Source organism: Nicotiana tabacum, chromosome 15 (genome assembly GCF_000715075.1).
Source record: "Nicotiana tabacum cultivar K326 chromosome 15, ASM71507v2, whole genome shotgun sequence".
NCBI lineage: Eukaryota > Viridiplantae > Streptophyta > Magnoliopsida > Solanales > Solanaceae > Nicotiana > Nicotiana tabacum.
This window is the reverse complement of record NC_134094.1, coordinates 132,932,712-132,959,490: the sequence shown is the minus strand read 5'-3', so window position 1 is coordinate 132,959,490 and position 26,779 is coordinate 132,932,712. Positions and strand designations below refer to the sequence as shown.

Below are 26,779 nucleotides of genomic sequence, written 5' to 3'. Positions count from 1 at the left end.
AAATATTTACATAGTAGAAGGTGATAAAAATTCAAATATAGTCAAAAATTAGGTGCTCACAACCACAAAATAAGAAAGATATTATCAACACCGTATTACCCCAGTGGGAACGGACATGCCGAATCAACGAACAAAGCTATCATTCAAAACCTAAAGAAGAGGTTGAACGGCGCTAAAGGAAAATGGAGAGAAATCCTACCCGAAGTCCTTTGGGCATATCGAATAACATCAAAATCTAGTACGGGGGCAATCCCGTTCTCCTTAGTATATGGCTCTGAAGCCTTGATACCAGTCGAAGTCGGCGAACCCAGTGCCAGATTTTGATATACAACAGAAGAATCAAATAACAAGGCTATGAACACTAGCCTCGAATTATCAGATGAAAAACGAGAAGCTGCTCTCGTCCAATTGGCCGCCCAAAAGCAACGAATCAAAAGATACTATAATCGAAGAACCAAGCTCCGCCATTTTAAGCCCGGGGACTTAGTGCTAAGGAAAGTCACCCTCAATACCCGAAATCCAAACGAAGGAAAACTAGGACCGAACAGGGAAGGACCATATCAGGTTCTCGAAAACGTCGGAAAGGGATCATACAAGCTCGGCATTATAAACGGCAAACAACTATCAAGCAATTGGAATGTGTCGCATCTAAAACGATACTACTGCTAAGGTACGGCCCTCCTATATTCATTTACATTTCAAAACTAACCCCTGCGAAGTCCGGTCAGGAGCTAAGATGGATCCTTCAATATGAAGCCTTAGGTCCGAAAGCACGCGTTGCACTCTTTTTCCCTTAGACCGGTTTTATCCCAAATGGATTTTTTGGCAAGGTTTTTAATAAGGCAACCAATGATCGTGCTGTACTTGGAAACAATACGACAGTATCCGAGGCCTCTTTACAATCGACCTCGAATATTGGGGGGCATTAGCCCCTCAAATATATCAAGTTCTGATGCAAGGAAGTTATTTCGCAACAACGGGGTTCCAATAGGAAAAGTTGTAAGAGCCAAATGGTCAAAACGAACCATGCTCATGTAGTTGGCCCGAGCCCTGACGCAAAACATGAATGCATGTATAATGACTTGCAAAGAAAGTTCTCCTATTTACCGATATCTTATATCCAAGAAAAATTCCTCTATTTTGAGATTTATTATGCAAACAGAATTAAGATAAATCTCCGAGTTCGAAACATTCGCTCGACCACTAAGCCTACGGGCTACTTTTATTTCGAGTTCGAGCAAGCACTCATCGACCATTACGCCTACGGGCTACATTACTTCGAGTTCGAATCATTCACTCGACTACTAAGCCTACGTGCTACTTTTATTTCGAGTTCGAGCAAGCACTCACTCAACCATTATACCTACGGACTACATTACTTCGAGTTCGAATCATTCACTCGACTACTAAGCCTACGAGCTATTTTTATTTCGAGTTCGAGCAAGCACTCACTCGATCATTATGCATACGGGCTATATTACTTCGAGTTCGAATCATTCACTCGACTACTAAGCCTACGAGCTACTTTTATTTCGAGTTCGAGCAAGCACTCACTCGATCATTACGCCTACGGGCTACATTACTTCGAGTTCGAATCATTCACTCGACTACTAAGTTTATGGGCTACTTTTATTTCGATTTCGAGCAAGCACTCACTCAACCATTACGCCTACGGGGTACATTACTTCGAGTTCAAATCATTCACTCGACTACTAAGCCTACGGGCTATTTTTATTTCGAGTTCGAGCAAGCAAGCACTCGACCATTATGCCTACGGGCTACATTACTTCGAGTTCGAATCATTCACTCGACTACTAAGCCTACGGGCTACTTTTATTTCGATTTCGAGCAAGCACTCACTCGACCATTATGCCTATGTGCTACAATACTTCGAGTTCGAATCATTCACTTAACTACTAAGCCTACGAGCTACTTTTATTTCAAGTTCGAGCAAGCACTCACTCAACCATCACGCATACGGGTTACATTACTTCGAGTTCAAAACATTCACTCGACCACTAAGCCTACGGGCTACTTTTATTTCGAGTTCGAGCAAGCACTCACTCGGCCATTACGCCTACGGGCTACATTATTTCGAGTTCGAATCATTCACTTGACTACTAAGCCTACGTGCTATTTTTATTTTGAGTTCGAGCAAGCACTCACCTGACTATTATGCCTACGAGCTATATTTCTTCGAGCTCGAATCACCGACTCAACTAATAAGCCTAAAGGCTACATCACTTCAAGTTTGAGTAAGCTTATGTTTAGATAATCACTCAACTTGACCACTAAGCATACGAGCTACCTTATTTCAAGATTGAGTAAGCGCTCGCTCGGTTATAGAGGCTACAAAGTCCAAATTTGATTAAGTTGTTTAAATCCTTGTAAAAATATTTATAAGGCGTGAATAAAGTCTTCACAAGACAGGAAATAAAACAGAAGCAAGTCGGCAAAAAAAGGGATATTTTTATATACAAAATTGTTTATATGATTGATTACAACGTAAAAATTAAGGACTAAGCTTCCTGGTCATATCCAGGAGTGGTCTCTTCTCTATCGGGCTCCCCCCGTTCTCGGATCCGCTCTTACTCACATCGTCATCATCATTGTCATCATCATCGTCATCGAAAACCAAGGCTTTAACATCAGCTTCGAGTTCTTTGGCCCTTTTTATCTCTTCAGCGAGGTTGAAACCTCGAGCATGGATCTCTTCGAGGGTCTCCCTCCGAGATCGGCACCTAGCAAGTTTGGCGACCCAATGTGCTCGAGTATCGGTAGTCTCGGCTGCCTCTCTTGCTTGGACCTGGGCAGCTTCAGCATTGGCCCGATAGACGGCCACAAGTGCATCCGCATCGGCCTTTGCTTTTTCGGCATCAAATTCGGCCTTGGAAAGTACAAAGGCCAACCGAGCCTCGAGCTCCTCTATTCTTCTTGTTTGGACCGAGCTTTTCTCCTTCATTTTTTGAAGTTGGTTTTCGGCCGATGACAATTGGGCTCGAGCAGTTTCTTTCTCTGCAGCAACGCGGTCCATTCCTTCTTTCCACTTCAAAGACTCCGCTCTTATCACATCGACTTCTTCACGGAGTTTTCCGATCATCTCGATTTTCTGCTGCAGCAGTGAGACCGAAAGATTAGTCATCATTCCAGTATCAAGCCCATAGGCTTTTAAAAGCATTATTACCTGCTCGGATAGATCGATCTGATCTTGGTGAGCCCTGGCCAACTCAGCTTGGAAGTTTTTTATTTCCTCTCTCCTTTGGCCCAAAAGGAGCTTTAAGGAGTTCCTCTTCTCTGTAACCCATTGAAGCTCGGCCTTGTATCGACGCATCTCAGTTCGGGACCGAGAACATGATTCTCGATGAACTGTCGCGGCCTGCAAAGAAAGAAGAAACGAAGTCAGAAAAGAAAAGCAAACTTAAAGGTAACGCTATATGATTTAAGGCCTACCTGATTCAAAGCCTGCTGCACTCCGTGAAAAAGATCTGATGCGTCACTTGTACCGGTAGTGTCTTCGACGCCGATGAACAGGTCACGAAAAGGATCCTCTCCATTATGAGGCCTATCTAATTCGAGGGCCCTCAAAGCTTGGGCTTCCTGAATTGCCCCTGCGGAAAAAGCAGGGAAAGTGGGCGAGCCTTCGATTGCTACTGCACTAAATGAGTCATCTGGGGCATTCTCTTCGGTTCGAAAAGATTCGGGAAGAGCCCTTTCAGACATATCCTCCATCCATCGGCTTCGATGGGAAACATCTTCGATCTCCAGCAACTCGGGGACTCTGCCCGAATCTCTCTCTGATATATCCTCAGTTCGAGGCGGAGCCTTATGAACCCCATCGATCCAGCTGCCTGTGGAACGTCAGTGGTCTTCTTTGTTCGGGCCGCCAAAGCAGACCCATCGTTCTCTTCTTCTTCTTCTTCTTCTTCTTCTTCTTCTTCTTCTTCTTCTTTATCCCTCAGACGCAGAACTGATTCTACGGTCAAAGGAATGGCATTCTTGTTCGGCTTACGAGCCGTCCTCTTCTTCGGTTTTTGATCTTCGAGGACGGGGGTTCTTTTCCTCTTATTATCTTTTACCAGCTTTGGGACAGAGGCCGGAGCCTCTTCCTCGACAGACGAGGGCCTCAAAGCCGCATCCTTGCCCACACCTGCATACGAAAATTTTACTGAAGTATGTGAAAAGCATCTTATTCGAATTACCAAAAGATACGAGAGAAGTGCTCACCGTGATTTTTGGCCTGCTATCGGCCCTTTGACAAGTCGCGCCATAAGCGCTCGGCATATGAGGAGGTCGAAACCAGATCACGTACCCAGTTCTTGAGATCGGGCACTGCGCCGGGCATCCAGGGAACCGCTGTATCACAAAATGGGAATATTGGTGAGAAAAGAAATGAAAGAACAACATAATAGGAGATAACAATAGAATTACACTTACGCTTCATGTTTCACTCCTCGGGAAAAGGCATCTTTTTTATTGGGATCAGGTCCAAAGTCCTCACTCGAACGAACCGGCTCATCTAGCCTCGATCCTTAGCCTCGTCTATACTCGAGAACAAAGCCTTGGTAGCTCGACGTTGGAGTTTTATTAACCTTCCTCGAAAAAGGTGAGGACCATATAATCAGACAAGATGATCGAGGGTGAAAGGCATCCCCTCGACTTTACTCATAAAAAATCGGATCAAAATAACGATCCGCCAAAAGGAAGGATGTATCTGGCCTAGGGTTATTAAGTATTTACGACAAAAATCTATGATAACAGGGTTGAGGGGACCTAACGTGAAAGGGTAAGTATACACGCTTAATAACCCTCTCACGTGAGTAGTAATATCCTCTTCAGGAGACGACACTACCACCTCTTTGTTCTCCTAGTTACAATCTTTTTTTATCCGCTCGATGTGCTCCGGGTTATCGAACAAATATATCTCGATATGGGCTCACATCGGCCAGGAACCTGCGAACCTTTATCAAGTTTGAAATCGGAGGTAAGAACGCACGCCACCGGAACACACTCCTCAGGACGGGGATCCACTGGTGTTTTATCGGCGGCGGATTGGGAAGAAAAAGCTTTTTCTTTTTGGGGGACGATTTTGGATGTCTTCACCATTTTGGATTTAAAGAAGGTGACAAAGATTTGGTAATTTAGAAGAAGAATTTTGCAAAGACGAATCACAGATTTGCGAATAAACTCAAGGAATACGAAAAAAAAAATTGGGGAATTTGGAAGATTGAAAGATGTAAAAGTGATAAATGATAAAAGGAAGGGTTATTTATAGGTTTAAGCAATGGCGGTTCAGTATCAGCGGTGGCCGACCACCGTCTGACATGCATTAAATACCTTGAATGAATAAATCGATGGGACAGCTATCACGTGTGTCATGGTCAAGCCCAATGTAAGCGTCAGCTTATAATCCGATCGAGCCGTTGAAAAATTATATCGTTTCTCACCACATTCTTCCTGAGAAATGAGGGGACTATCTGTATACGGTCGAGATAGATTTCGCCCTTCGTACGATTGATCGAGTTTGAAACATAATCGATCGAAGTAAGATTTCGAGATGGGTTCCGAAGATGGTACAAACAAGCTTCGAGTCCGAGGGGCTGATCAATGTCGAGCTCGATATTATAATCAAGCTCGAATACAAATCGAACTATGATGCAAAGTAAGGTTGCCGAGCTTATGATCCAGAGACCGACCAACATTGATCCCGAATTAATTCAAGGGTCCGAGTCAGAATCGAGCTCAAGCCAAGATCGAAAGCTCGAGTCAAGACCGAAAACTCGAGTCAATATCGAGCTTATAGACAAGAGCCGCTGCAATCCCACTAGAGGAGAGAATCTTGGCAGGAATTGTGGAAAAGCTGATTTATCATGGGTCTCTCATTACATATTTTTAATTATATATAAAGTAAGATTCCTCTACTATAAAGGGGATGTTTATCATTTCCGTAAAAGGCAAATTTTTGCTAACATTGTAATTCAAGCACCATATTCTCCTATAGTGAAGAGTTGTTCTTTCAAGCTTCTTAATTTGATTCCACTTGTTTAGTCCTAAAATTCATCTTCTTTACAACCTTGTCTATTTTGCATTCTTTACAATCCATACTTGACATTTCTATTTATCCTTACGATTTGTATTAAGCTACACCACATATCCTTAGAACTACGTACAAATTCAACTCTATCCGTTTTTCGGGTAAACAGGTCTATCAGAAACATCACATTTTTCTCGCACAAAGTAGGAATAAGATTTGTGTATACTTCACCCTTCCTAGATCCTAGTTGTGAGATCACACTAGGAATGTAATTATTGTTGTAGTTTTACAAAGTACTAGCTAGTAACATATAATAAGCAAAACGTTTAATTTATTTTTGTTGAAAAACATTCCCTCCATGTCTAACTATTTCAAAAAATGTGTTTCTTCCAAAACAAAATTCCTATGATATCTTTTAGAACATCTTTTAGTTTTTCTCTTGGTGAGTGGGGGTGGGAGGTCGGGGTTAACAAACTTTTTTTAAAATCTGTTAATTGAGTATTCAGTATCTATATTAGAACCCTGATTAATAACAAATTCACTATGCACATGACTTGTTAAAGAGAAATAGATCGGTGGAATTCCTTTCCTCTTAAGAGGTCTCAGAGTCCAAAAAAACAAGGGGCAGCCCGATACACAAGACATTCCACGTTAAGGCCGCACCCAAGGGGTATGATGCACACAGCTTAACCTAATGCACGCATTAGTAGCTATTTTTACGACTCGATTTGTGACCTATAGGTCACATAGAGATAATTGTAAAAGTTCTCAAGTCCGAGTTATTAAAAACAAAAAAAAACAAAAAAAGAGAGAGAAAATCGTATAATCGAATGTCCAAACTTAAGTAACAAGCTTCCATAATTTCCTAGAATATACACATCATGATGAGTCAATGACTCGATTCTTCTCTGCCAAGTGGACAGTGGCTATTTCGTAATAAACTCCAACGTCAAGCCTTTATTTACAATCTAAACTCTATATAATTCCTCTACATTTCCTATTGTACAAAATTGGAGGCTCCCTCTTAGCTATTTCTCCTCCCATTTCCACGAAACTTCGCGACTAAATTTCTCATTTTCTCTTTAGGGTTTTGATCAATTTGCATTTTGGTACCATAAAGTTCTGATCTTTGATTCAGTATCAGGGAATGTACAATTTCTTGAAAATTTTCTAAGGATTTTAACTTAAAATTTGTTTTAAAGGATACTATAAATGGATTCTGATTCTTGGATTCGTCTCTCTACTTCTTCACGACGTAATCAATCTCGTTCAGGTCAGTGTTATCTCACTTACTTTCCTCTTTAAATTTGTCCAAAAGAATATTACATTTTATATTTAAAAAGTATTTAACTCTAAATTCTCATTTTATCCCTAATGAAATGATTTATAACTACACAAAATTTATCTCTTTATGATTTATTTTGGATCACACGTTTAAAAAGTTAGCCTTTTTTAAATAATGTTACATAAATTGAGAAAGAAAGAGTACGAGTCAAAGTATCTAATGATTTATTTGAGTTACTTTAAATAGTAATACTGTTTAAAAAATAATAATTTTTGGGATGGAAGAAGGAATTTGTTTGTGAGCTGAGGTTAAGTGGATTATGTTTTGCAAGAAAATGAAAGAATAGAAAAGGAAATTTTACGTTTGCAATGCTGGGTTTTAGTTTCTGGTATTTAGGGGTTTAGTATTTTCTCACTTACTTTCCTCTTTAGGCATCTTCAGTACACTTTCTGTAAAAAAATATATATGTGTTCTGAAGTATGATGGTGAAAAGTAGCTCATTTTCGGTTTGAAGTACTTCAAATAATTTCTTTTTATCGTAAAGATGTTTTTCAAATACAACAATAACAACGTACCCAGTGTAATCACACGTTGTGGGGTCTGAGAGGGTAGTGTGTACACACAAATTATTCCTACTTTGTAGAGAGGCATTGTAAAGATGTTTTACAAATATTACCCCAAAAAGGAAAGCAGTTCGGCTCTCATATAGTAAAAGGGCGGCCCAATAAACAGATGTTTTGTCAAAAATTCTGTAAGATGATTGAGACAATAATACTATTTTATTCAATATTAAAGGTGCCTTGTACTGCTAGGAATATGTTTAAGTCATGTTATTATGTTTCATAAGATCCTATACTCTTTAGGAGTCCTTTAGCCCTATTAGAATGGAGAATCTTATGCCAGTAGGAAATATAGAGAGCTTTCATTACTTTTCTTTTTTATTTTTATTTTGTATAATGTTGGCCTGAAATGAATTTAAATGAGGAAACATGGTTAGTAAGGATTCATATAGCCGACCCCTACTTGTTTGGTACTGAGGTGTAGTTGTTGTATTGCTGGTTTTTTTCTTATTGCATTATGGATTGTTGAATTGTCGGAAAGATTGTTTATGGTTTTTGTGATTGAAGTTGGGGTGTATTTGGTGTCTTATGCAGACTTCTATAATATAGGAGAAGAGTATGAGGGTGAAGAGGAGTCAAGGCCGGAGTTTCTATGCCCTTTCTGTGGCGAGGATTTTGATATTGTTGGCCTTTGCTGTCATATCGACGACGAGCATGCTATTGAGGCTAAGAATGGGGTACAATATCTCTGCAACTCTTAATTTTCTTGCTTTTTTTCCCCTTTTGTTCGAATATCATATTGAGTTGAGGCACATAGTTGAATTGATTGAACTATCATATGTGGATTGTAAAGTTCTTAGCACCTAGGACTGTCTTATGTGCACGTTGAAGTTTTGGACTTTGTTAACCTTCTAATTATGATGCTGCATTTGACTTTCTCTAGTGCAATCTTTTCAATGGTTTAGCTTATTTTTCTTTTCTCTATTTCTTGTGCTTTTTTTTTGTGGGGGGGGGGGGGGGGGTTTGTCGAGATGGGTGTTCGGAGGATTACTGGGACATGCACATTTTGCAATGTGAAAACGTTGACCTTTAGCTATATGAAATGATCCTGGGGGGGGGGGGGGGGGAGTTGTCGACCACAGTATTGGTTCTGGGACATGCACATTTTGCAATGTGAAAACGTTGACCTTTAGCTATATGAAATGATCCTTTTCATTCAGTATGTCTATTTTAGAGGCTTCGAACTTCACGACTTCAGGATACCAGTTTCTAGTTTCCCTTATACAAGTTACAAAAAGGAGGGAAAAAAATAGTTTCTTGATTCCTTCTCCTTTACATTATTTGGGGAGAGCAAGAAATCAAGCGGTATAGGCTATGTGTCAGAAACATTTGTTGCATAAATGCTTCATTATAGTAGGTTTTCCTCTGTTCAGCTGCTATGTCAGTGCAATTAAAATCTCTGACGATATTCGTTTTTCTTGTGTTGTTGATAGTCACAAATTCTTTCTTTTTTTCCGTAATGGTGGTGTCCCGGCCAATTTGCGCGCATCTCGACTAATCCACCGGGTACCTGTCACCTCCCACCTTTTCTACTCCTCCTTTGAAGCTATATAATTTGCCTCATATTTTTCATTGGAAAAGAATATCTTTTCCAAATCCTTTCTGAATGCTCTTGCTTATTTTTGGAGTTTTCTACCAGTTTCTAGTTTCCCTTATACAAGTTTAAAAAGGATTTGTCTTTAGCCTAGTGGAAAGGCTCCTCCACCTCCTACCCTAAGGTTGAGTATTCGAGTCAACAAGGGGGAAAATCGGTAATGGACCACTGTTGACTCTTGATAAGAGAGTTTGGCTGTTGGGCGTGCTATATTAAGAGAAAGAAAGTCAACTATGATTTAATTGTCACTCTCATAGTGAATAGACTTAGAAGTGCAACCTGATTCAGGGCCTAGCTTTGTTAGGAGATGCACACAGGAATATTAAGCTTCTTGCTTTCTATTTGTGTTAGCTTTGGTCTCATTTGACCAAGATAAATTATTAACAAGGTAACACCCTTGTGCAACTCCACTAGCTAAAGAGATATATAAACTGGAAATCCTGGGAAGCACGTCTGATACTGAAAAGCTAGCCGCAGCATTTGGGGTATTGAGAATGATGATCCGGACTTGTTTATCATGGGAGTCAAAGGTTCCTTAACGAGGGTAGCTCATTTCTTTCTCCTTGGTACTTTACTTTAACTTCTAAATTTTGGCTTGGGAATGTGAAGTAAGAGATGACGTGGTCTCAGATTTCTGTGCGGAATTGATGAGTTAAAGGAGGAGATATGCTCATTCTACGCTCCCCCCCCCCCCCCCCAAAAAAAAAAAAGCACCAGGAAAAAAAAGTAGGGTTATTTTGTGTCTTGATTATGTGTTTTTAGTTGTAGCGTTTGTATCACATTTTGTATTGACAGACGTCACCTTCACATGCCTTTTTTTCCAGACAAAGATAACAATTAGGACAAAGCTTTTGTTTTAATGACGCGAACCAAAGTCAGATGGTGACTAAAGTTTAACAAAAATTTATTCTCCATCGTTATAATGTTTAAATCTACTTAAGATTTTAGACCTCTTATTGTGAACTGTGTGTCAAAGTAAAATGTTGATATCTCTAAATGCCAATAAACATGACCAAAATTGATCCTCAGGCACTCTGACTTTTAAATGTCAGTTGAAAATGTTTATGCTGGTTGATATATCTGAGTTAATCGATGAGTTAGATAACATGTCTGTAAATGCAGATATGCCCCGTTTGTGCAAAAAAGGTCGGGGTGAATTTGGTTGGGCATATTACTCAGCAACATGGAAATATTCTAAAGGTATCCTTCTGTTGATTTTTCATAGTTGAGACTGGGATTTGAATGTGAAGCGTTTTCTGTCTCTCCTTGTGATATTACAGTAGGCAATGTATCAGTAGCTCTTGCTAGAACTATAAAGCATTCCACTTCTGTCTTGATTTACTGCTGGGCTCGACTGTGTAACAGGTGCAGCGCAAGAGACGATTTCGTAGGGGTGGATCTAATTCAACTCTTTCTATTTTAAGAAAAGAGCTGAGAGAAGGAAGTCTACAATCCATCCTCAGGGGATCCTCGCACTTGATTTCTTCCTCAACTACAGATCCTGATCCCTTGTTATCTTCATTCATTAACAGTTCAGCTTTGGTTGATGAACCTCCTGAAGTTCAACCTCTGTCTTCTGCTAAAGCATGCTCAACACAAGATAGCGCTGTTGAGAACCTGTCTGACAGGTATGGCAGCAATTATTACACTTTTGTTATGTCTTCTTTATTATTGCTTTTGATGCTGGAAAGTGGATGAGAAAGTGGGGTATAAAGGGAACAAAGTCCTTAATAATGTAATGTTTCTAAGAATATGAGCACGACCATAGTCAGATTTCTTTTCTTCATGTTTCTCTGACCATAGCTCATTGGATTTATTTTCTTCATGTGTCTGCTAATGTTTAAACTTTTGGTAGAATTGCACACAACTTTATTTTCTTAATGGAAAGTCATTTTAAGCCAAATTTGGATGTAAAAAGGGCAGCATGGTGCACTAAGCTCCCACTATGTGCGGGGTCCGGGGAAGGGCCGGACCACAAGGGTCTATTGTATGTAGCCTTACCCTGCATTATGCAAAAGGTTGTTTCCACAACTTGAACCCGTGACCTTCTGGTCACATGGCAGCAACTTTACCAGTCAAATTTGGATGTAATGTGATAAAAATATATAATGTAACTTTGTATGGCTATTATGCCTTCCCATCCTGTATGCTATATTTATCATTTCTCAATAGTCGTAGATACTCCTGTAGAGTGCTGGCCTATGTTTAGAAAAGGCATTTGTCATGAGTTTATTGAACGTTGTAAATACACTTGACAATGTCTAGCGATAAGTGTGATGCTCATTTTGGTGTTTTCTATTGACTATGTCTGAGATCAGTGATCTTAATGTTATTCTGAACAGAAATTTCCAGCCATCTCCACTATCTGAGGAAGATCAAGAAGAGAAGGCTAGAAAAAGTAAGTTTGTGCAAGGGCTTTTGCTATCGACCTTTCTTGAAGACGACTTCTAATTTAACAGAGGATTTGCTTGTAGTAGTAGCTATTATATAATAACTTGTAATGTAGCTCGGCGAAAAAAAGAGATGCAGCCAATCTGTAGTAGTTAGCCAAGAAGAACTCTGAAAATAGTCGCAGTGTATGTAGTTCTGTATGTATATGATAAAGACTATTACTTTTCCACGTTCGACAGTATGCAATATATTTCTAATTTAAGAGTATAGCAAGGCTGCATAAACATTACTGTGACCCAGTTGCTTTGCCTTGGTTTCTTCTTCAGTGGAAAATGCACTTAAAGATTTTTCTTTCTGTGCTAGGGTCACATGAAAACATGACCTTTCCGGCTCAATAGCCAAGTTTAACAACACCAGTCAAATTCCACAAGTGGGGTCTGGGGAGAATAGAATGTATGCAGATTTTATCCCTAATCCGGAGGGGCAGAGAGGCTGTTTCCGAGAGACTCTCAGCTCAAGAAGACGAAAATATACAATAGAATCTGTGACAACAAAAATCGGAAAAATAATATACGCATCGTAGGAAACAGAAAATAGATAGAAAAACAATAATAACAAAACGGAAAAATAGCGTGGACACAACATACAAAATAATGTCACACGCTTGGCTCTCTCCTAACCTTTAATAGCTAAGTGTATATATGAATTCGGAATTTAATTTGAAAGCTATATTTAAATGCGTCTCAATAGCTAAGTGTATCCTCGAATTCGGGATTTAATTTGAAAGTTATACTTAGATGCAGCCTCTCTCATATCACCTGTCAATGCATGACATATATAGTAGACAGTCAGCTCATTTGATTAGGGAAAGAGTGCTAGTCTAACTGCCCGTAACAAGTGAGTTTGTCCCTATGAGTTTTGTATTATGAGAATTATAAAAATTTAGCTAGTTTTACGTTTGCCAACTTACCACAATCGGCCTCCTTCGTTATAATTATGAATCAGTAATATGAGCAAGCTCACACAAACTGAGTAAACTCCCTATGAGTTGGTCAACTAAAATCTCCTCTTAAGATCAATTTTTTTTTTGGAGTTACTAATCACTTCTACAAGAGAGGTACTTAGCAGAACAATGTGGTTAAAGATCTCATGGTCTAATTTTATGCCACATCAACCAACTGAAAATGAAATAATCAGACCAAGTTTACTTTAGGGAGTCAAGACTTTATATTAAGAAAATAAAGAAATTTATTTCAATTTAAATGAGGAATGACGTTAATATTGAGATTTTGGGTCGAATTTCAGGTAAAACCTAGCTAAAAGGACCGCTTCAACGACTGGCACTTTCGTTTAGTTCATATACATTTTTTTTTTAATCACGGTGATGTCGAGATTAATTTGCTCCTCATCTCTATTATTTCATTAGATACCCTGCTATTTTTCGACACAACTGATGAAATTTTTTGACATAGATTGTTTCACAGGATAGCTACCTCCTATAAACATTATAAGTGTCGAATAATTCTTCCCACCAAAATTTAAGCAAATAAAAAAATCATCTAGCATTTCTTGGTCTTTGCTAAGATTTGAATTGTCTCTAAATCTCTCATAATTTTCATCTCATTTTATTGACCGTACGGCCACACTTTAATCCATAATTTCACTTGTAAGTATTTAAAAAGATTTCTCTCCCCCCCCCCCCCCGGTCCCCACCACCACCAAAAGAAAAAACAACCACAATACAATAAAAAGATGACTGGTGGAAAAGGAAAATGTCGGTATATTTAGCTGAAAAGAACCTGCACTGTTATTTTCTGTGGTATATATTAAAGATCGTATTTATAGTAATAAAAAGTTTGGACCTGTCTAGCTGAAAAATTTGGTTAATAGGGAAATGCATGCTTGTAAACGCCGCCCTTAATTAAAAGATTGTATGCTACCTTTTTTTCGGTTTGTACCTCTTCTAGAGTTTGACTAATCCTGATTTACGCTAGAAAATTCCAGTTTAGAGGGTAAAACATCTCTAACAAAATCGACTTCATACCCAAGGTTTAAAATCGAGACCTCTGCTTAAACAAGAAGAGTACATACCACTCCACCGCAATCTTGGTGATAGGCAGTGGTGGCAAAATAGATAAAATAAATAATTATTCATCCATATTATCCACTAAAAATGGGTTGGATAATAAACTTTTTAAAAATGGGTCAGATATGGATTAGATCTATATTATCCACTTAAAAATAGTTCTTAATGGTAACCAATGAGTCTAACTTTTATATTTGTAAAGACTTAAATTTGGGGTTCCTCAAATTTGAGAGAATGAAAATTCTCCCAAAAGTGATCGCATTAAAAAAGTTATAATAGATAATATGAGTATCTATATTATATTTAACCAATTTTCTATTTGTATTAAAGATGGGTGAGTTGGACTCGACCCGTCAATTTTCAACTCGCGCGACACGATCCGTTTGTCAGAGTTGTATGGTACACTTTAATAAACAAGAAAGCTTGAGCATTAAAATTAACTTTATTTCTCAAGCTATAAATACCAACATGAAACAACACAATTTCTTCAGATCAAGTTCTATCCGACAATATATTTCCAACTTTTTGAAGAGAAAAAAAATGATCTATAATGGGAATTGTCACAATCACTGATGAGTTCACTAGCCCATTTCAGCCCCAAGAATGTTTAAGGCTTCCATTCTTGATGGAGACAATCTTCTTCCTAAAATTGCACCTCAACTTTTCAAAAATATTGAGACAATTCAAGGAGATGGAGGCCCTGGAACAATCAAGCAAATGAACTTTGCTGAAGGCAATATATATCTTCTTTTTTTCTATCTTTTTTTTAAAAATTATTTTAAAACCACGCTTCTCTCGAGTATTTAGATCGAGCTTTGCAGGGCTGTGTTTGGTATGACGGAAGTCATTTTCTAGGAAAATATTTTTCGTGAAAAGTTATTTTTGGTATTTTGTTATCATAAAATGTTCCTTGTCCATCAAAACTCAAAAATGCATGCAGGTAGTGACGTCTCTGATCACTTACAGGGCGGAAGTTATTTTCCTTGCAAATATGTGAACTTCAACTACATATACTTGCTTCAACTAACACTTAGACAATATTATTAGTCTCGAGTTGCGCAAAAACAAATCCACTCTTTACTATTAAAAATTTCATCAAAACATTCTTCTATTTGCTAATATAATTATTAATAAAGTCAAACCTCTCTATAACAACCTCGTTTGTTCCGAATATTTTTGAATGTTATAGCGAAGTGTTGTTATAGAGAACATATATTATAGCATAACATAAAAATTGGTTCCGAAAAAGCTTGACTTTTATAGTGAAATGTTGTTATATAAGGATATTGTTATAGAGAGGTCTGACTATATATATATTTTCAAAATATTCTTTTGTAGTTTTATGTATAATAACGCCCCTCATATCGAACACACTCTAAACTAAATTGTTTTTTTCGTGTATGCAGGTAGTGAAATCAAGTTTGTGAAGCATAGGGTTGATGCAATTGACAAGGAAAAAATGACCTATGCTTACACATTGATTGAAGGTGATACTTTGATGGACAAGATTGACTCCATTTCATATGAGATAAATCTTGAATCCATGCCTGATGGAGGATGTAAAGGTAAAAACACTAGCAAATACAATACAAAACCTGGTGTTGAGATTAAAGAAGAGGAAATCAAGGCAGGCAAAGAGATGGCTGCTGGTATTGTAAAGGCTGTTGAGGCCTATCTCTTGGCAAACCCGAATGAATAGTTTAATTAGTCGACCCTAACTTGTTTGGAACTGAGGTATGAGGCGTCATAATTGTTGTTGATGTATGCTCCAGTTTGTTTCACTTTGTTTAATTTACTACTTTTGTTGGTTAATAAAACTTGTGTTTGGTGTGAGAAAGCATTTCCATACCACAACAGTACTATCAAATTGTAATGAGGGTTTTTCTTCGATTTCATTTTATATGCTCGACTTATAATTTAATGTTTATTGAGTCGTTAATTACAAAATTAACAAGAAAAGTTGGAAGTAAACAAAATTAGTTTCGATGAAGTGGACTCCATTAAAGCATAATAGACACAATAATATACATTGAGTATCAGTTCAACTATCTGTCAAGGCTCCACATTCTAGAGGAAAATGACTACAGGGGAAGAAAAGAAAGAAGCAGACTTACATCTAAAAGTCTAATTGCAGTTCTGCTTGTACAGTACAATTTAGATAGGTCAAAAGTTAAATTTCAACATACGAATATGCTTACCTTTGCTGATGCCTAATTATGGAGATATTCAGCAAAGCTACCTAATAATCCCAGTAACTTAATGGAGAGATCTGAAATCTAGTGTTTTTGTTGTAATGATGAACCCAAACTTCACTCATTCAATGGACTTCGAATGGAATAAGTAAATCAGCAATGTCATTCCGCATCCAACTTAACCGCCATATCGGTTTTTTAACAACTCTGGAGGCTCCTCTTCCATGATTCCGGAACCAGTTGTTGCCAAGTACTCACGTATTGTTGTTCTACGATCGCCAAGGAAGGTATGATCAAGAAAATTGTCGTAAGCTATATCACCAAGATTTTGAGCTGCCAGAACACTGCAAAGTAAATCTTTAATCATTTATCAAACTAGGATGCTCGTTTACTGCTTGTGTTAGGTTTGAAATAAATCTTGACTAACAATAAATTAAAGGTTTACAAGTATAAGGTATGGTTGTTTCAATCTAAACCAAAAGCAAAGTAATTTTAGGTAGTGCCATCGGAAAAAAGAACAATTCTGTCCATTCAAGGAACGATATCCAATAATCTCAGAGTTCAAAGTTGAGGAAGCAAGTTTCAAATAAGAATGTGGTTTGCACTACAAGAACTGGACAGAACTAACCAATGGCGGAGATAGACACGGCAAGGTAATATATCATCCCTCCAAATCTTGTCTATGTTATACCGTCCATACTGCTGGAAGAAGATGCCTTTATCACCTAATGATAAAATAAGAGATAACACATCAAACTGCATCATCTACAAAGAAGCCAAAAATAAGAGATAGGACACTAGCAACTTAGCAGAGAAACAAAACTGTCCTACAAAGAACAGCATAAAATTGAATCATCAATTCCAGAACTGGCAGTTAATTCTCCTTTCTGGAGGAAGCATTTCCCATTTTCTTATCATTAGTGTCAGCAAGGTATTTGGTACACACTCTACCATATGACAAAGTTGATTTTTCCTTTAAGTTCACAACAACCCTACACCTTAGTTCTAAACAAGTTAGGGTCGGCTTTTCTTTTTGTTTCAGAATAAAAAATAAATGTATTTTAATAAGGAAATTAAATACAGGTAAATTCTCAATCTAACAAGCATTACAGTTGATGTATCCACCTATATAACCACAAAATTTCAAGTGACTACACTCTTATATCATCACTCATACTTATGACATGTTATATTGTAAAAATTCACCCATGAGGTTGTAACCTAGATAGGGAGGTATGCAAAATTACAGAAGTTAAGACTCGCAAACGGCACAAATACCCCATGTTGTACATACTCATGTTGAAGAATGAAAATTTTCATCCTTTTCAATTTTGGACATCTCTGTATCAGTGATATACTACTCACTACCATTCCTAGTGATAGGAAAACTACCTTTGCATCTAGTTTTCAGATACTCCTCATCACTATAACGGGTACAAATTACCTGCATTAAAAGATAATACAAAGAATTAGATCAGGAATACAAATTATTGGTCCACTAGAGGTAGAAAAGGCCAAGCAGTCTCAGGGTGCTTAGTGCTTACTGCTGGGTTGATGTAAAACAATTCATTTAATGTTTCTGGGATTACCTAAATAAAAAAGGGATACTGATATTAATTACTTGAATTGAACTTACACTTTCATTTATATAGTTAGAGAAAGGAAAGAGAAGGAAAGATTATCGAAGGTCCTACAGCTAAAAACCGGAATTCGTGCTCCCTTTCAATAAATGCTGGAATCTGGCCTTTACAGAGAAGAAGTTAGAGATCAGAAGTAATCATGTCAAATTAAGATGGATTATTACTAACACATTACCTCTGATCTCTGAATTTCAAAGATAGTTACTATAAGAGTTTCCCCTTCACAGGACTCCACACTCAAGCTTGATATTTCCTGGAAATATAGAAACATTCCATGCAAAAGAAGTCAGTCCTAAACAAATTTCTTCAGTCTGTCTGAGAGTATTGGAGAAGTAGCAATAGCTTATTCACAATGATGGTTTTCCTGATACCACAAATGTACAAAAAATGAAAATCAAGCTAATCTAACTCATTCATGCAGAGAGATTTGCTAAGATTTTCGACAAAATAACAACCAGGGACTGATACTTTAGAGATTTAAACAGAGAATTAGGCTGGGATTTCTTTCATTTTCATTTTTGATAAACTTGGAGTCCCAACCAACTTACTTGCACCTCGACTAATCCACTATTCCACTTGGTCTGCTAGGCTTATACCATTCTTTCATTTCCAGTTTTCTCTCCTTCCAAATTTCCAGAAGCATTGTCCTCCTTCCCAATTCCAGTAAAAAGACTTAAAACGATTATAACAGGCCATTTTCTGATTTCCAATTTGTTTCACCCTTTCAAAGCCGGAAAAATTCTACTGATAAATATTCATGTAAACCATCAAAAGTTAGTACCTTTTACACAAAATTGTTGTTGAGCAATTTTATTTTAATTTTAGTTTTCTTTCTCCTTTCTAATATCCAATTGATATATCAAGAGATAAGCATGGAATAGCCATCTTTTTTCTTTGTTCTTTTACTCTTTGCAAAACCAAACAATATAAAAGGTTGTATTCTTAGTGAATATAAGGCACCTTGGTATCAAGATTAGCAGTGCCACGCTCGAAGAAAATAGGCGCCACATGAGCAAATACTCTCCGAAATCCACTCAATTTCCCCACTCTGAAATTGATCAGATCTGGAAATGTACTCCGAGCACTCCTCTCTGTTCTACCAACAACACAACATGGTCAAAATGCCATAGAGACAATATACACCACTATGTTGAGATAAATCACTTTTTTTTTTCTGTCGCTTTGGGTTAGCTGATTAAAAGTAGCAGACAAACATTAAATGTTGAAGACACTTTTTAGTGTTAAACTGATTCTATAAATAAGCAACGTACATGTTTAAATTTAGCCATTCAAGAAGTACACAAAAAAGTATAATAAATTGCAAGTCTGTTATGTGAAAGTGTTGAAAAAAATATATGTTAAAATACTGATCAAAGTTCCGTTAGTTTATATATCGCCAAACACACAAGTACTAAAATATTCTCCGAAATCAAAGTTAATGTATGATTAATCTGTAGGAGAGAACCAAAGCCGCATACGGAGAAAATTAATACTAATATACAGGAAGTACATAAAAAGTACCGAAAATACTGAAATTATAACTTTTCTAATAAATATTAGTCAACGTTCACATGTTTAATTTCTAAAGCAGAATTGTCAAACATTTTTACTTTTTAGGATCAGAGGAAGTATGAATATATTAACCTGAGAGGAGAGAACCGAAGCCACAAATGGAGATAAGTCCATCGGAGGAGACAATTCGATCAAAATCGAACTCATCGGAGAGTTCCAAAGGAAACTTCATTTCATCAACGTTGGCAGCAGCGGCGGCGGAAGGCATGGTGGATTTTGGCGGGAAAAAATATCTCCGGCGAGGAAAAGAGAAATTGAGTGAACGAGGAGAAGAAGCAGCGGCGGAGGTAGTGGAGACATTATAAGTAGGTCGTAAGCGCGTGGGAACACGAACAAGTGGCAGAAATGGAGGTCCTACGCCTACTACAGGAGGAGTGTAGGTGTAAGTGGTCATGTGTAACACGTGAAGAGTGTGAGAAAGATGAGTGCTGTTTGTTTGGGTGGGGAATGTAATTCTTTTGATTGGGAAAGAGGAACGAATGCCGAAAGCTAAGCCTGAAAAAGACACACCTACACCACCAATAAGTCATTTTCGTCAATCTAACACCCATCAATTACGTAAAAGGTTAGTAGTTAATGGAGTATTTATTTTTTTTTAGATTTTTATTAAGATTTATCATTTCTTTTGCTTCGGCCATTTATTATCTTATTGTTGTTATTGTTTTTAGACAGAATAGCCTAAATGATATTTATACTTGTGTCACTTTGTCATGTCGGTCCCCATACTTAACAATTTATCAATTGAACATATACACTCTTTTAAACTGTGTATAATAAACGCTTATGACAGGAGGCCGGTCCTATGTGTCATATTTGACTTTAGTGCGTGATTCACACACCTATAAGGGGCGTAAGGGCGGTTGAAAAAGCCCTAAAGATAATAACATGGCCTATTTAACAACCATCTTCTTCTTTCTACTTTATTCTCCATTGTTGAACATTAACCATCTTCTTCTTTCTACTTTATTCTCCATTGTTGAACATTATAGAAGTTGATTTATATCCAAATCTGATGCCTTCTTCTTTCTCGTGTTAGCTTCAACAGTGAAAAATAGAATTTCTTTGCTGGGATTCTTCATTACCCATCAATTTTTGCCATCCCATTTTCTTTTGAAGATCGATTTTTTTCTTCTTCTCCGGCAAGAAATAAGCTATTGTCGCGTCCTCTCCTTCAGCAATGAAGAAGGAACCTTGTGTTATTGTGAGGTTGCTGCAAATCTTAAAATATCACGAACACCCAACAATCCTGGAAGAAGGTTCCTAGATTGCCGAAGATATGAGATTGGTGAAGGTTGTGGCTTTTTCCGATGGGTTGATCCTGCGATTGAGGAAGAACACTACAAGACTCTTCTTGCGGGTCTTATTAAGAAGAGTGATTGATGTCATTGTCAAAGAAGACAAGGAAGGTCGAAGTTCATAGTTGTTGTTATTATAATTGTTGTTTTAGTTGTTCTAATGTTAGCTCTTATGTTATGTGTTTAGGATTGATAGCGCACTTTCTTATTTCCTGGGTTTAGGCTACATATTTTGTGTTGATGTAAAATTTTGTTCATGGAATATATTGACAAAGGGAATTGTAATTTACCATTACACCAAACAATACTTCCACTACTAATATCATGGCCTGCTATAGGTAGTTAATAAAATATCCAAAATAAGGAAGCTGCTTTACAAAATACTGTCTACGATAGACAATCAACAAAAACATCCACAATTATGTAGCTTTACAAAATATTATCTACCATAGGCAGTTAACAAAAACATCCATCATTAAGTCTCAATATAAATACCAGTTGATCACTTCAATTAATGTTTGTTGTGGCTTGGTTGCTTGGTGTGGATTGTATTTTTGGTGTGGCTTGAGTGGTTGTAGCAGATAAAGCTGTTTATTTGGATCGGATATCCGAAATATGAACCGTTCTACTCAATTTCGGATTTCGAATTATGTTTATTAAAATTTTGAATATTCGAATCAGATTCAGATTGATATAATTTTTACCCGATCTGATCCGTTATCTGAAATTATTAGGGCATGTATAAATACTAAACTTTAATTTCGGATAATTAGTACTTTCTTTATATTTTTCTCTAAGTTATTGCCTTTACAATTGCTTGATTTAGCTGTATTGGCATCATAGTACCTTCATAATTGTAGAAACATGAATTTTTCTTGTTGTATTGCCTCTTTTACAAAGAAAATATATGTATGAGTTTGCAACTCTGAGGCATAACAACTCGAACCTCCAGAGAAATAATTTCTTAGAGATGCAATGTTGATAAAAGGGATGAAAAGAAAAGAGATATTTGTATTAGCACATAATACATAAGAAGCAGATAAGGCAAATGCATTAGCCGATTAGATTAGCAATAGATTTAATAATACATATAATCCGATTCGAAATTCGAAATAATGATCTGATCCAAACTTTAAAATTCGATTTGATCCGATATTAATTCGGATCGGATTCGGATTGTATTTTGTAGAATCCAAAATTCGAAATCCGAATCCGAAATATGCTAAATCCGATCTGATCTGATCCATATACAACCCTAGTAGAAGAGTTTGCCCTTATATATCTCTGTTCTTGCAGCTACCTTTGTGTAACTGCAGCTCGACCCTTTCATTTTAGTCCAGGGGGTTTGAACCTAAGTTCAATGTTGGTGGGGGCAGAACTTATGAGTGTAGAAGGATTAGGTACTACTCTGTCAGTAGTTCCAGACTGCACAAAGATAAAAGATTATGAGTGAGGGATTATCTAGTAAACTATATTTGTTAACTGTGCAATTAAGTAGAAATATTTACCCTCTGTATCACAGTGCCACTTGAATCAAATAGCAGACCATATCTTGTTGTCTTTGGTCTCTTAGACCCTGCATTTGCACCACCTCTTCTAGGATCATTGGTCTTCCTTTTTGGACCTCCAGCAACATTAGTTGATTGTTGTGTGCTTGGATCAATTATTTGAGTGAAGGTGCCACTTTCTATAGTGGAAGCTCTTGTTGTTGCTGATCTAGCTGTTGTTGATGCTGCTTATGCACTTCTACTAGTTCCAGCCCTTCCACATGTTGCTGTTGATGAAGCATTTTCAGTAGTTTCACCTCCAACTGAACTAGTTCTAACCCTTCTCCATTGGTTTCTCTGCATACATATAACAAAACAGACATTAGTAATTGAATTCATCTGATAATGGGCATAAAGAACATTAATACTTACTGTTGATGAACATCCTTTCTTGTTATGTCCAAGAGTCTTACACAAAGAACATCTCATTTGTCTTCATATCCTTGTACTATTCCCAAAAATTTTCTTTGGTTCATGAGTAAATTTTTTTTCTTTGGCCTTCCTAGCAATGCAGTTATAATAAGTGGCTCATTAGCTGGCAGTATGCTTTTTGGCCACAAATTCATATTAGTTAAAGGTTGAATGAATCTGGTGCATGCCTTAAGGTATGTGTCCTTCCTATACCAATGGTCAACATATGGCTCAACCTCATAGTTATTATAATGCATTGTTATAATTGCACGTGCACATGAAATTCCTTTGAGTTGCCATGATCTACAAGTACAGGACCACCTCCTAAAGTCAACAACATGTTTATATGGCCCATTCTAGATCTCGTACCCTGTTTCACCATTAAATTTGACTTCATATTTTGCTGCCCTTTGAGCATTCTCTCTAAGTATTTCTATAGCCATGGGTGATATATCACCTACCCATTTCCAAAAAATTCTCTCATGCTATTTATCCTCTCCATACACTTGATTCTAATTTTCTCTAACATAGTAATGATATTTTTGTGCCTAGCTACCAATAGCCAACTATTGAATGCCTCGCACATGTTGTTCTCTATTACATCACACTTACTATGTTCTTTGAAGTATGCCCTACACTATGTCTCTTTGTTGTATTTCAGCAAGTCTTGGACAATATCTCCCCTCCAGCAAGTCCATTTCATCCAACTTCTTGATAAAGTAAACTTCAAATGTAGCTCTTACACACTTGCAAAACTTTTTCCTTCTTTCCTCACCAGGCCAATTTTGCTTCCAATTGGCCTAGATATGTCTAGCACACCATCTCATCTCAACATTTGGCAATAACTGAGTTATTACTAGATGAAGACCCTACAATCAATAATATTATATTGTTATAACTTAAACATAAATGAAAATAATTTCACTTTAAAGAAAAAGTGTTAGAAACCATACCTTCTACATATCAGACATGACTGTCAGCCCTTCTCCTTCAGTTTTTGTCAAGTTCATATCATGCTTGAGACATCTGATAAACCAAGACCATGTATCCTTGGATTCCTTTTCAACTACTACCCAAGCTACATGGTATATTTGATTATTTACATCCTTTAAAATATAAGAAAGCAGTTCACCTTTACATATTCCCTTTAGGAATGCACCATCAAAGGCAATTATGTTTCTGCACCCTTCTAACCATCTAGTTTTTAATGCTTCAAGACAGATATAAATGCCCATAAATACCTCCTTGCCAGGTTTTGCATTCTTAGATGTCCTTATCACTACAGTAGTGCCAGGATTAGTAGACTTTAGCATTTCAGCATAATTATGAAGCATAGCAAATTTTTTCTTGTAATAACCCATATTCTCTCTCATAACTATCATTTTTGCCTTTCTGCAGGAAGTTTTGCTCACATACAGACCATATGCTTTCCTAATTAAGGCTTGAATTTGATGAAGTTTAATTTAAGACTCACTAGTTATTCTGTCTTTGAAGTTTTTTGCAATTCATGGTGGGTTACACATCTTGTTCTTTATCTTTTTGTAGCATTTGCGAACATGGTAGTATGTAATCACCCTAAAATTCCTGGTGCTACCTTCTATGCTGCCAAAAATATGCCATGGATAACCTTTCTTTGTGTAGTTTGCCCTAACCCTTTCCCTCTGATTAGGTTTCAACTTAAGGTTCACACCTTTTTGAATATAATAGGTGTGCAATGCCTTCCTAAACTGTACAACATTCTCAAATATCATATACAGTTCAAATAATATATTTTTTTCAACTTGTGTCAAAGTAGACCTTCTTACTTGGATTCCTAGTTGGTGCATCCCTTACTTCATCAGGGCCAACAAGTTCTCTTTCATCATCACTACACTCACTACCTCGATCTGAGCTGTCAAAATACTTGTCATCTCCTCCTAGTTTTCCTTCATATTTTTCTTTTTTGTTCTTATGTATAACTTGAGACAAGAATGGGTTGCTCTAGTGGTGAGCACCTTTCACTTCCAACCAATAGGTTGTAAGTTCGAGTCACCCCAAAAGCAAGGTGGGGAGTTCTTGGAGGGAGGGAGCCGAGGGTCTATTGGAAAACAGCATCCCTGCCTCAGGGTAGGGGTAAGGTCTGCGTACACACTACCCTCCCCAGACCCTACTAATGGGATTATACTAGGTTGTTGTTGTTGTTCTTATGTATAACTTCAAAACCATAATCTACACCAACTGGACCAGATGGTATTTCATCTATATTCACTTGGGCATTCTTCTTTTTGTTAATTTTAGACTGTCTAATTTCAGAAAAGTCATCTTCTAGATCACTACACTCTTTAGTGTTCTCATCTATATCAAACAGTGAGTCAGATTCTTCAGAATCATCAAAGTCCTTATCAAAATCAGATTTTAATGTTTGGAGGTGATAAAATGAGAAGTTATTACCTCCACCTTCATCTGATTCTTCTATCTCTCTATTTATATCTTCCCCCGTATCCGTATCTTTGTCATTTTCAGTCCTATTTATATCATTGTTGGGAGGTGACACATCAGCCATAGCATATAACTCATTGTCATGCCTATGTGTTTGTGGAGTGGGGTCCAGTTCAGTTATGTCCTCAACAAGAATAGAATTACTAAGTACATGGACAATACAAACATCAACAAAGTCACTACCTTTCAATCTATTAAGAAACTTTAACACATCAGCATCTGTTTTTAAAATGTAATAGCCACCCCTTTTGTTAACTTTGCATCCAAACAAATCAACTTCTAAAAATCCTAAGTCCCTATCAAACTTGTGAAACAACATAATATGCAGCTCATCAACATCAACTGTAGTTAATTGAGGACAAGTTAGTCCATTTGCATACCTTAGCTCAGAGTCCGATACAAAATTACCACTGTGGTGGATTTGTAGGTTAACCAGGCTTGAAGCCATTTTCTTCTCATACATGCAAAGTAACAAAAAAAATATTGTTATCAATGACTATTTTTATCAAAAATTGGACCTTTGCATAACTCTATAAATAAACCAACAAAAAAGATAGATTTTTTAAGTAAAAAAGCTTCCAAGATTCTTTTTTCGTCCCCACAATACCCTATAATATTCAGAAATACACTAGTGGACCACTAACAACAATGAGACCCAACAAACTTCACAAAAAAATGCATAAATCTAAGATGAAATTCTGATTTGACAAAAAAAAAACGGAATAACCAAATATGCCATTACATGCATGAAACTACATTTAAAAAGTTTTCACTTCAAAATGTAATGAAATAGAGCAAAAGCCCCGTTTATTAAGAAAAATTAAACATCAATTACGACATAACCCAACTTTTTCCTAAAAACCCTAAACAAAGCAAAAGCCCCATATGTTGAGGTAAATGAAGATCAATAAAGATAAAAGATGAAGAAAATATGAAAAACATACCCTAGAAACTTCGATAACAACTGCGATGATAGAAATCCCGACAACGATGACGGAGAAGAGAGGAGAGACATAAGTGGTTCGATACTTTCTATGCCTTAAACTAAGCGGGGTAAGTGTAAAATGAGGGAAACTTTTGGGTTTGGGGAGTTAATAATCATTTCCCGTTTTATTTTCCTATGTGGCGATAATAAATGACCTGGAGCCTACGTGGGTTAATTTTCTTGACGTGGCGTCCTACATGTAGGAGATTGTATTACACGCACTGGCAATCTCATGTCATAAGCGTTTATTATATACGGTTTGAAGGAGTGTAAATGTTCAATTGGCAAATTGTTAAGTTTGGGGACCGACATGACAAAGTGACACAAGTATAGGTGTCATTTAGGCATTATGCCTTATTTTTATTACCTGACTTCTATAGTATTTCCTTTTTACTATTGTTTTGCTTATATTGTTGTTGAACAGAGAGTCTATTGAAAATATAGTCTTTCTACCTCCACAAGGTAAGGATACGATGCGAGTGTACACACTATCCCCCAAACCCCTCTAAGTGAGATTATGTTGATATTGTTATTGGTCAATCTAACACTCAAAAATATTTTTTTGAGAAATAATTTTCCAGTAAAAAGGGAAAAGTTACATTTTTAGCTCTATGTTTTTCTCCGTTAATTCATTTGAAATAGATTCTAAATG

At 37.1% G+C, this 26,779-nt stretch overlaps 2 protein-coding genes, 1 long non-coding RNA gene and 1 pseudogene across 4 annotated transcripts; 2 read left to right on the top strand and 2 right to left on the bottom strand.

The window, feature by feature from the left end:
• Window positions 1–7,043: 7,043 nt before the first annotated feature.
• Window positions 7,044–12,154, top strand: LOC107775113 (protein DEHYDRATION-INDUCED 19 homolog 4). 2 transcript variants are annotated; one of them, XM_016594796.2, is made up of 5 exons: window positions 7,044–7,304; window positions 8,471–8,613; window positions 10,653–10,730; window positions 10,896–11,158; window positions 11,873–12,154. In XM_016594796.2, the coding sequence occupies exons 1-5, from the start codon at window positions 7,244–7,246 to the stop codon at window positions 11,979–11,981; spliced, it is 654 nt and encodes a 217-aa protein (XP_016450282.1). In that variant the 5' UTR covers window positions 7,044–7,243; the 3' UTR covers window positions 11,982–12,154. The 2 variants fall into 2 exon arrangements, with proteins under 2 accessions (XP_016450282.1, XP_075087423.1); XM_075231322.1 differs by lacking the exon at window positions 10,653–10,730.
• On the bottom strand, window positions 8,887–9,363 carry LOC142169507 (uncharacterized). Its single transcript, XR_012699472.1, has 2 exons — window positions 9,064–9,363; window positions 8,887–8,963 (listed from the first exon to the last, which is right to left on the bottom strand). It is a non-coding gene; the product is annotated as an uncharacterized LOC142169507 (long non-coding RNA).
• A 2,403-nt stretch (window positions 12,155–14,557) lies between the features above and the next one.
• On the top strand, window positions 14,558–18,372 carry LOC107775116 (major allergen Pru ar 1-like; annotated as a pseudogene).
• On the bottom strand, window positions 16,008–19,912 carry LOC107775111 (uncharacterized). The gene is made up of 8 exons (XM_016594792.2): window positions 19,484–19,912; window positions 18,800–18,930; window positions 18,015–18,092; window positions 17,894–17,938; window positions 17,744–17,788; window positions 17,592–17,643; window positions 16,828–16,924; window positions 16,008–16,543 (listed from the first exon to the last, which is right to left on the bottom strand). Exons 1-8 carry the CDS (start codon window positions 19,803–19,805, stop codon window positions 16,378–16,380), a joined length of 936 nt encoding a protein of 311 aa, XP_016450278.1. The 5' UTR covers window positions 19,806–19,912; the 3' UTR covers window positions 16,008–16,377.
• Between the last annotated feature and the right edge of the window lie 6,867 nt (window positions 19,913–26,779).